The 11,669-nt window shown below is 47.5% G+C and overlaps 1 protein-coding gene across 2 annotated transcripts in view; it reads right to left on the reverse strand.

The window, feature by feature from the left end:
- The window catches only part of mrps23 (mitochondrial ribosomal protein S23), a 28,649-nt gene extending 27,887 nt beyond the window's left edge, over positions 1-762 (reverse strand). The window contains exon 1 of one of the 2 annotated variants that reach the window (XM_061826761.1): positions 618-762. In XM_061826761.1, coding sequence (XP_061682745.1) covers positions 618-661 — 44 coding nt within the window. In that variant the 5' untranslated portion in view covers positions 662-762. Of the gene's footprint in view, positions 1-609 lie in introns of both variants that reach the window. The other variant, XM_061826763.1, reaches the window with a different exon arrangement.
- Between the last annotated feature and the right edge of the window lie 10,907 nt (positions 763-11,669).

Consider the following 11,669-nt stretch of genomic DNA (forward strand, 5'->3'; position numbering starts at 1 on the left):
CCCCTCTTAGGAAGTAGAGGCCCCGGTGAGATACAAACTCACGACCCCTGGTCTACCAAACCAATGCTCTAACCATTGAGCTATGGGGCCTCCTTTGACCGACAATATGGCACCGTGAATATGGTGACGTCACGTGCACGAGCTCAATAGGGCATCGTCCTTCAAAACAGATTATGATCACAGTGGCGAGACGGCGTCATCCGAATTTTGCAAAGTGCAAGTTTTTTTTTTTTTATTCAATTTATCCTTAGCCATACATGCCCGTTTTAAATCGTGAAATCTTTTTCAACCTTCTCTAGTAAATGTACAGCTTTTGACACACGTGATTTCGATGTTCGTCGAATATCCGCTTGGAAAATGTAAATACGCGTTAAAAATGTCCACAACCTTAAGCATAGATGGTCTATATTATTGACTTAATTAATAAATGGCATCTAACTCCACATAAAAAACTATCAATAGAGGCGAACTGCTGAACAGATGTTAATGCTCCTTTAAAACATGCCATTTCAGGCCAACAGAATGCTAACACGATCCACAGCGCGAACCACTATTAACTCTGAGGCTACAATAAGGTTTAGTAACAAAACATATAGAATATTACAATACTTTCTAACCGCGTAAACACGGTTCCAACCCTCTCAAGTCTGCTGCCAGCCATTTAGATGTTTTTTTGGTGTTGAGGAACCACTTGGACAACAGTTTTCTTTTCTCGTTTGAAGGAAACACGAGCACTTCCGGTAGTACTTCCACTTCCTTCACAATAAAGGGTATACCCAGATGTGACAGTTAATGTTCTTTCGTTGCCCTTCTTGTTCTGAATGACTTGTGATAGCTGCGCATATCATTCAGAGCATTTTGTTTGTCTTATATTTTGAGAATGAAGTGCAGTAATGATAATAAGATCATAATATAAACACTCAACGGCGAGGAAGATCTATTGGCTTCCAAGTGAACTCACAGCACTTTTTCTTTTGATTTATATTTGTTTTTCTTTTGGTTCAGATTGAATCAAGCAGCAATGCTCTATTTACAAATCTATCAATTTACAGTGGACAGGAAACGTCTACACACTATTCAAATGCCAGGTTTCTGTGATTTAAAATGTCCATCCATCCATTTTCTTAGCCGCTTATCCTCACAAGGGTCACGGGGAGTGCTGGAGCCTATCCCAGCTGTCAATGGGCAGGAGGCGGGGTACAGCCTGAACTGGTTGCTAGCCAATCGCAGGGCACATTAAAACAAACAGCCGTACTCACAATCACACCTAGGGGCTATTTAGAGTGTCCAATTAATGTTGCATGTTTTGGGGATGTGGGAGGAGGCCGCAGTGTCCGCAGGAAACCCAGGTAGGCACGAGGAGAACATGCAAACTCCACACAGGCGGGTCTGGAATTGAACCCGGGACCTCAGAACTGTGAGGCCAACGCTTTACCAGCTGATCCACTGTTCCGCCTGTAGTGTTTCCATATATTAATTGTTATAGCTTTTCTGTTCGTAGAGTCAAATTATCAAAGTACTCCTCAACACCATTCCAAAAAATAACAAAATATTGTTCCACAGAGTTACAGTATTTTTCAGAATTGTGAAGCTTTGTTCTCCCAGTATGCATTTGGGTTTTAAATTTTGCCACACTAAAGATATCAGTCCTTAATATTCATGAATAATAAGGATTAACTTAACAGTGATCATGTGTTTTTGTTTCCCGTAGTTCACTGAATGTGTGGTTGGGTGCAATCGAGTGATGTATGGGTGAGTTTTGCTGTATGCTAAGTGATTTATTCAGTCTACTTCTTTGACAAGTCTTCATGTGTGACCGACTGATACTGCAATTCATCAAAATATTGACTTAACTTAACTTGTATTTAACTTAGTGTATTACTGTTACTGTTTAACAGTGCAATCCCATTCAAATTTATGTTAAATAGGAGTCAGCACACACTTGCCACCAGTGCCGAAGAATATCTACAAGTGATGTTTACTTGTTCTCATCGAATTTTGTTGAATTCTAGCATGAGTCTGGAAGGTTTTGTCCAAACCTTTACCTTTTTTTCCCCAATTATTCATAATTCTTCTTTCCTTGTCAAAGACATTAGTTCCATTTGAAGGAAAACAGCCCCAAAGCATGATACTCTCAGTACCGTGCTTCAATATAGAGATGGTCTTCTTAAAGTGATGAGCAGTATTGCTTGTGTTGCCTTTGTTTTATTGGATAATGAGGATATCTTCAAATTACATAGAAAAATGTGCATTCTTTCAGTTGTTTGTTTTTAGATATTTTAATGGTGGAAACTATATATATACAAATATATATGCGCGTGTGTGTGTGCACGCATGTGTGCGTGTGTGTGTGTGTGTGTGTGGTGTGTGTGTGTGTGTGTGTGTGTGTGTGTGTGTGTGTGTGTGTGTGTGTGTGTGTGTGTGTGTGTGAACCTCCGGTACAGGGGTGGACCCAAATGCAGGATTTCGAGGCAGAGGCATAATGTTCAATGTGCTTTATTCTGGAAACTGGGTCATACATAGTGTAGCAGTCAGACAAGGCAGAGGCACAGAAATGCTAGGATAGGCGGGATCCAGAAGACATACGGCAAGGTCCGATGACTCTGGGACAAACTAACAACCTCAACAGGACAAGTTCAAACAAAAGGGCAAGTCAGGAGGTCGTCCAGGACGCCAAGCACCAATGTCCCCACGGGGCGATTCGGGTGGACGTCCTCGAGGAGGAACCCAACGACGAAGCAGGAATCAGATGGGAGCAGGCGATGGCTCCAGACGAAAACCTACCAGGACATGGTCGTGAGCCGGCCGGGGATTGGTCGCCGCCGAGGCTTGGTCGGAAGGCGGCCGGGGATTGGTCGCCGCTGAGGCTTGGCCATGAGGCGGCTGTGGATCGGTCACCGCTGAGTTTTGGTCGTGAGGCAGCCTGGATTCGGTCGCTGCTGAGGCTTGGTTGGAGGGCAGCCAAGTTTTGGTCATCGCCGTGGCGTGGTCATCAGACGGCAGGGAATCAGTGACCCTTGAAGCGTCGCCATCGAAGCAGGGGAGGGAGGCGGCCGCTGTCGAGACAGGAATGTGAGACTGTAGAATATCTGTCGCTGCTGAGACAGGAGCGTGAGGCGGCCGAGGACGGGTCGCCGTCGAAGCAGGAAAGGGGGGCGGCTGTGGGCCGGTCCTTGTCAAGACAGGAATGTAAGACGGCCGAATACCTGTCGCCGACGGCACCGAAATGAAGGAAACTGGGATGTTGTTGTTACCGGGGCAGCGGGTGACGAGCCTTTGCTGCCGCCCCCTGAACAGGAATGTGCGGCGGGCGACAACCCTTCGCTACTGCTCGGACAGGAACATGTAGCGGGCGATGAGCCTTCGCCGCCACCAAGACAGGAATGTGAGGCGGCTGACAAGCCTTCACCGCTACCTGGACAGGAACGTGAAGCAGCCGCATATCTGTTACCACCGCTGGGACAGGACCAGGAGGCGGCCGCGGAGTCGTCGCCACCGCCGCCTGAACAGGAGCATGGGATTTTTTTAGGGTGGTGCCTGAAGAACTGTCGGCCACAGAATGCTGCGTTGTTGCTCTTTCGGTTTCTGACTTGGGACACCTGAACTGGGTAATTGCCGATGAATGAGAGTCAGCAGCTTTAGTCGGAACCTAAATGGCTTCTCGTCTGGCTCAGAGTCAGAGTTCATGGGGGTAGACTGGCAGAAATTGAGGGGCATACATTGTTCTTGGAAACAGAATGGAGTGACGGGAATTATAAGGTCCTCTCCCTTTTCACTGGAGGAAAGTAGTTTGTCTCGTCTTTATCAGAATCCTCTCCATCATCTGCACTTTACCCTCTGCAGATCGCTTCTGAATTTTTGGAAAACAAACCCTCTTGGCGCTATGGCAGGCTTGTCTTCATTCGCCAAGTCTGCCATTTTACTTTGACCCTCACCCAGAAGTCTCACTGCAACGTCGGTGTCGTATGGCAGCGGGTCTGTTGCCACCTGCCACGTGAGCTAGGTTCGGAATCGGGTCGGTAGCTACCATGGCATTAGCGTGATTTATCAGGAAGTCCGTCGCCACTGCAACGTTGGTGTGGCATGGCAGCGGGTCTGTTTTTACCATGACGTGGATGAGGGTCGGTCGCCACTGCCATGTGGGCTTGGCTCAGTAGAGGGTCCCCTGCTACTGCGGCGAGAGCGTGGGTCACCAGGAGATCTGTTGCCATTGCGACATGAACTTGGGGCAGCAGCGACTCTGTGGCTACCACGACATAGACTTGGCTCGGCAGCAGGTCGGTTGCCACCACAACATGGATCTGGCTCGGTTGTGGGTCTGTTGCCACCGCAACGTGGGTCTGGCTCGGTAGCGTGTTGGTTGCTACCACAGCGTGAGCATGGGTCAAGAGCAAGTCTGTAGAAACTGCTACAACTGCAACTGCATGGCTCAGCCGGTTATCTAATTCCACCGAACCAGGTAAATCAGGACCTTAAGTTCGGCACTCTGCCGCTCTATTTCTGCCCGCATTTCGCGATAGAAGACCTCATGATCCTCGAGTCGCTAACCTCACGATTTACGGAACCCTCCTCCTTCTGGGCTGGAAGTTTCGCCATTAGTTCTGGTTCCGCTGGCTTGGTCGATGCCAGGATGCCCCCGGGTGCCTCCCGCTGCGTGGGGACCAAGACACCACCATTGTCCATCTTCACGTGGGAGATCGAGACCCAAGTGTAGGAGGCACTGAAGGACACTCCCAGCCCGGCAGTTGCCCCACCAACAGATTGTTTGTCATGCCCCCACTGAGGGGGAAGGTGATCGACTGGGCCCACACAAATCGGACGGTGTGTCATCCAGGCACAGCCAAGACCTAGTCAGTGGTGGAGCTGGTGTCCTAACCTCAGAAAGGACATACAAGAATTTGTTAATGCATGCCTGGTTTGTGCGGCCAATAAACCCTCTCGTCAATGGCACATTGGGTAGCTACGTCCGTTGTCTGTTCCCCAACCCCCATGGTCCCATATATCCCACCATCCTCTCGGTGGTGGGCAGGTTCTCAAAAAGGGTCCACTTCATTCTGTTGCCGAAGATTCCTCCCGCCAAACAGTCTGCCAAGCTCCACTTGGATAAGGTTTTCTGTTGCCATGGCTTGCCCACTGACTTGGTGTCAGATAGGGGCCCTCAATTATCTCCCAATTCTGGAGGGAGTTCTGCTCACTTATTGGGGCCACGCCAATTCTGACCTCAGGCCAGCATCCGGAGTCCAATGGCCAGACCGAACGGGTCAACCAGGACTTGGAGACTGGACTTCAATGCTTGGCCTCTCGCTGCCACAGCACCTGGAGCCAGCAGCTCTGCTGGGTGGAGTACCCACACAACTCTCTTCCCTCTGCATCGACAGGTATGGCCCCATTCCATGTTGTCTATGGCTACCTGCCTTCCCTCATCCCGTCTGTAGGTTCTGAGTCCCCGGTGCCGTCTGCATTGGCCATAGTGAGACGTTGCAAGTGGACCTGGGAGCTGGCCAGGCGGATGCTGCTGCGGAAGGGATGCACCGACAAGGCCGCGGAGAACCACAAAAGGAGGAAGGCACCAACCTATAAAGAAGGCCAGCGTGTCTGGCTGTCAACGAACAGTCTCCCACTCCGGATGGAGTCCCTCAAGCTGGCTCCCAGTTATGTTGGTCCGTTGCCCATCACTAAGGTGATTAACCCGGTTGCGGTTTCTTTGAAGCTCCCCAGAATTATGCGTGTCCACCCGACGTTTCATGTGAGCCGGCTCAAGCTGGCGCCGTCATCCTCGTTGGTCCCCGATACCCCAATATATATATTTATATATATTGTGTTATGTGACAGAAGAGTCTCTGCTAGGATGAAGGGCAAAGTTTACAAAACAGTGGTGAGGCTGGCCATGATGTACGGATTAGAGACGGTGGCACTGAAGAAACAACAGGAAGCAGAAATGGAGGTGGCAGAAATGAAGATCTTGAGGTTCTCGCTCGGAGTGACCAGGTTGGATAGGATTAGAAATTAGCTCATTAGTGGGAGGGCCAAAGTTGGATGTTTTGCTGACAAGGTTCGAGAGAGCAAACTTCGATGGTTTGGACATGTTCAGAGGCGAGAAAGTGAGTATATTGGTGGTAGGGTGCTGAGGATGGAGCTGCCAGGCAAAAGGGCGAGAGGAAGACCAAAGAGAAGGTTTATGGATGTGGTGAGGGAAGACATGAGGGCAGTTGGGGTTAGAGAGGAAGATGCAGGAGATAGGCTAAGATGGCAAAAGATGACACGCTGTGGCGACCCCTAACGGGACAAGCCGAAAGCAAAAGAAGACAGTCTATCTCTGATTCCAACATCTCTGGTTCCATCCGCTGAAAAAAAAGTACAGTACTTAAATTTTTCTTACAAAATACATATATTGTCCTTCTTGCCCTACGATATGTCAGGGTGTACCCCGCCTCCTGCCCGTTGACAGATGGGATAGGCTCCAGCACTCCCTGCAACCCTTGTGAGAATAAGTGGCTAAGAAAATGGATGGATGGATATATAGATATAGTGAAGAAAATAAGTATTTGAACACCCTGCTATATCGCATGTTCTCCCACTTAGAAATCATGGAGGGGTCTGAAATATTCATCGTAAGTGCATGTCCACTGTGAGAGAGATAATCTAAAAAGATAAATCCAGAAATCACAATGTATGATTTTTTTAACGATTTATTTTTGTGATACAGCTGCAAATATGTATTTGAACACCTGTCTGTCAACTACAATTCTGACTCTCAAAGACCTGTTAGTCCGCCTTGAAAAGTCCACCTCGGCTCCATGTATTATCCTGAATCAGATGCAACTGTGTGAGGTTGTTAGCTGCATAAAGACACCTGTCCACCCCATACAATCAGTAAGACGCAAACTTCTAACATGGCCAAGACCAATGAGCTGTCCAAAGACCCCAGAGACAAAATTGTACAACTCCACATGGCCGGAAAGTGCTACGGAGAATGTGCCAAGCAGCTTGGTGAAAAAAGGTCCACAGTTGGAGCAATCATTAGAAAATGGAAGAAGCTCAACAAGACGGTCATTCTCAATCGGAGTGGAGCCCCATGCAAGATATCACCTCGTGGCGTGTCAATGATCCTTAGAAAGGTGATGAATCAGCCCAGGACTACAGGACTTGGTCAAAGACCTGAAAAAAGCTGGGACCACCGTTTCCAAGGTGACTGTTGGTAATACACTAAGACGTCATGGTTTGAAATCATGCACGGCACGGAAAGTTCCCCTGCTTAAACCCGCACATGTCAAGGCCCGTCTTAAGTTTGCCAATGACCATTTGGATGTGTTTTAAAACATTTCTGATACCTCACTCAGGAGTTCGGTATCAAATTTTAATAGGTTCGTCGGAGATAGGCACTCAGAAATGAAGACAAGACACACTTCTGGCTACCAACAATTGGCACTTTATTGGTCCCACACAGAAATGGTAACACAAGCACAAGCACAAATCACGTGGTATGAAGCTAAGTAATATCCAACCAGCTCTTAGAAGAATATCCAGCTCTTACCGTGCGCCAATAGGAGGGAGAGCCAACACTCCAGGTAGAGAGCAGCTTCAATACCGGCTGGGCATCCGTACGCAACCCGCAGCAGACTCTACCGAGAGTATCTAAAGTTCTCCTTTTATACTCTAAGCGTGTGCGGAAGGAGGGGTGAGTGGCCAATTCATCCCGCGTGACGCCACACTATTCTTTGTTACCAACAAATGGCGTTGCACGACATCATATAACACAAAAACATCTTTTTATGACATTGCTGGTTATTCAAAGCTATTGCGATCGTCTTTTAGGTTATACAAAGCTATTGCGAAACATATACGAAGCTATTGCGAAACATCTTTTAATTATGGAAAAACAACACAATAAAATTATTCTTACTTCAGGATGATACAGAGGAGTCATGGGAGAAGGTTTTGTTGTCAGATGAGACCAAAATTGAACTTTTGGTCATAATTCCACTAACCGTGCTTGGACCAAGATGAATGATGAGTTCCATCCCAAGAACATCATCCCGACTGTGAAGCATGGTTGTGGTAACTTCATGCTTTAGGAGTGTTTTTCTGCACATGGGACAGGACGACTGCACTGTATTAAAGAGAGGATAACCATGGCCATGTATAGTTAGATTTTGGGGGAAAACCTCTTTCCCTCAATCAGAGCATTGAAGATGGGTCGTGACTGGGTCTTTCAACAATGACCCGAATCACACAACCAGGAAAACCAAGGAGTGGCTCCGTAATAAGCATATCAAGGTTCTGGTGTGGCCTTGCCAGTCTCCAGACCTAAACCCAATAGAAAATCTTTGGAAGGAGCTCAAACTTTCCCAGCGAAAGCCCAGAAACATGTCTGATTCAGGGAAGATCTGTGTGGAGGAGTGGGCAAAAATCCCCCCTGCAGTGTGTGCAAACCTGGTGAACGACTACAGGAAATGTTTGACCTCTGTAATTGCAAACAAAGGCTACTGTATCAAATATTAACATTGTTTTTCTCAGGTGTTCAAATACGTATTTGCAGCTGTATCACACAAATAAACCGTTAAAGAATTCATACATTGTGATTTATCACTCATTATTATCTTATTTATCTCTCTCACAGTGGACATGCACCTAAGATGAAAATTTCAGACCCCTCCATGATTTCAAAGTGGGAGAACTTGCAATATAGCAGGGTGTTGAAATATTTATTTTCTTCACTACATATATATATATATATACGCATATATATATACATATATATAGATATATATATATATAGATATATATATATATATATCTATATATATATATATAAACACATCCCGCCATAGTGGCGCAGCCGCAAAGCGTCGACCTTACAGTTCTGAGGACCAGGGTTCTGTGTGGGGTTTGCATGTTCTCCCCATGTCTGTGTGGGTTTTCTCCAGGCACTCCGGTTTCCTCCATAACCCCAAAACATCCATGAATTGGAGACAATTCCTGGGTGTTATAATGCTTGTGTTTTAAGGAATTCAGAGCGAGAGCTGTAAGGACATTACCAGCTGTCTTTATTGATACATGACCACCGACTCCCGAATGCTGACTGTACATCCTCTACATCCAAACCAACTCCTCGTATGTCCAGTAGAAAGCAAAGTTAAGCATCAAACACATCAAAACATCATGCACATCAAACATCATGTCATGATCGTTACATTGCCTTGTTTTTTTTTTTTTACTCAACAATGTAGTTCAACCACACAAACTTTCAAACTTTCGTAACTGTTAAACACATAGAATATTGGTGTAAAAAAATATCACCAGTGAACTTTAAAAAACATCTCTGACACAACAATAAAAAGACTGCAACGCGAATCAGTCACAATCATAGTTCTGCAAGTAAGATGGAGGGCGTATGTTACATATTGCAGGATACCTTGGTGTCTGTGGTGTGGAATGTTTTTGTGAAGAGGTATTATTATGCCTTGGTTACCCCCATCAACCACCATGAAGATACATTGGGATGTGTAGATCCGGAACCACTTTCTTGAAGAACGATCCATTTCTCACGATGGAGTGCCCTTGTCTGGAAACTGTCACCATATAGCCTCTGATTTTAGTCACAGGGTATGGCAGGTTGTTATATGGGGAGGTGAGCTTGTTCTGTTTGGGCTGACGATACAGCACCGTGTCGCCAAGGTTGAGTGTGTGTGGTTTTGCATGACAATGAGAATCTGCATGTTCTTTCATTTGGGCTTTAGCCTTCTTATCTGTTGCCCTTACTGTAGCATCTGAAGTTTTACTTGCAGCATCTGTGAAAGATGGAATCTTTGTAAACATTTTTGGTGGAATAGCAGTTCAGCAGGGGAGCTATCAATTGTACTTTAAAGTGCAGATCTGTACTCACGCACTCAGATATTTAGGTGCTGTTTCCAGGGCAGTCCTTGAGTGTTGGCCACATCAATAGCTTTGCCCATCGTTCGCATGAATCTTTCAGATGTAGCATTAGGTTGAGGCCACAGTGGTGTGATCCAGCGATGTTGGAATCAGAGATAGACTGTCTTCTTTTCCTTTCGGCTTGTCCCGTTAGGGGTCGCCACAGCGTGTCATCTTTTGCCATCTTAGCCTATCTCCTGCATCTTCCTCTCTAACCCCAACTGCCCTCATGTCTTCCCTCACCACATCCATAAACCTTCTCTTTGGTCTTCCTCTCGCTCTTTTGCATGGGAGCTCCATCCTCAGAATCCTTCTACCAATATACTCACTCTCTCGCCTCTGAACATGTCCAAACCATCGAAGTCTGCTCTCTCGAATCTTGTCTCCAAAACATCCAACTTTGGCTGTCCCTCTAATGGTTGTGTGAGGTTCTCTTCTTCGAAAAGAGTTTCCGTTTCAGAAAGGGCGTGTTCGTCTCCCATAGTAGGGTCCACAGCGTGCTTTCATTGGCGAATGTCCAGGGTGACATCATGGACAGGGGATGCAGCCAATATGGCGGCCACTTGGATGTCGTCAAATGACACTTCTGCAACTTTGCGCATGGATGACGCGCTCATATTTATTTTTTCGTGTAGACATTGAAGTGAATATTCTATGTAGTTTTCATTTTAATATCTATTTTAGAATGTTTATAGGGATGACACTAGACCAATAAAGGTAAATAATAAATATAAAATATAAAAGGTAATAAATAAATATGAGCGTTATCCATGGGCAAAGTTGCGGAAGTCTCATTCAACATCCAAGTGGTCACCATATTGGCTGCATTTACTGTCCATGACGTCACCACGGACATTCGCCATTGAAAACACGCTGTGGCCCCGACATGTTAAATACTTATGACAGCTGCCGACGGCGGAACCACATCCGACTTTTTCTACCGCCTCGCTGGCGACCAAGCCACTGCAGACTCACGGTTCCACCTCGCTGGTGACCGTGCCACAACCGAATCTTGTCCACACCTCGTGGCGACTGAGCCGCAGTTGATTATTATCCATGCCTCGGGGACCGAGCCTCAACCGACTCTCGCCCAGGGCTCGGTGGGGACCGAGCCACAGCCGAATGTCATTCACGCCTTGGTGGAGACTGAGCTTCAGACGATTATTGTTCATACCACAGTGGGGAACGAGCCACAGCCGATTCTCGTCCATGCCTTGTTGCCAACCCATCCACACCTGCCTGTCTCGGCCGTGATAACTCCACGGCCACCTGTCTCGGCGGCGACCCCTCCACGGCCGATCCTCAGCCACCTGATGACTGTGCCTTGATGGGGACTGATCCTCGGCCGCCTCCCGCTCCTGTTTCGGTGGTGACCAATCCACGGCCACCTGACGACCATGCCTCGGCGGCAAACGATCCACAGCCACCTCACAACCACGCCTCCGCTGTGACTGATCCTTAGCCGCCTCCTGCCTGATCTTCAGCAGTGACCGATCCTCGGCCATCTGACCATCACGCCTCGGCAGCGACTGATCCACGGCTGCCTGATGACCACGCCACGGGAGCAACCGATCCTTGACTGCCTCCTGTCCCATCTTCAGCGGTGACCGATCCTCAGCCGCCTGACGACTGGGCCTTGGTGGTGACCGATCCACGGCTGCCCAATGACCACGCCTTGCCAGCGACCGATCCTCAGATGCCTACCGCTCCTGTTTCGGCAACTAATCCACGGCTGTCTGACGACCATGCCTCGG

This window comes from Syngnathoides biaculeatus, chromosome 8 (assembly GCF_019802595.1).
Source record: "Syngnathoides biaculeatus isolate LvHL_M chromosome 8, ASM1980259v1, whole genome shotgun sequence".
In the NCBI taxonomy this organism is placed as follows: Eukaryota; Metazoa; Chordata; class Actinopteri; order Syngnathiformes; family Syngnathidae; genus Syngnathoides; species Syngnathoides biaculeatus.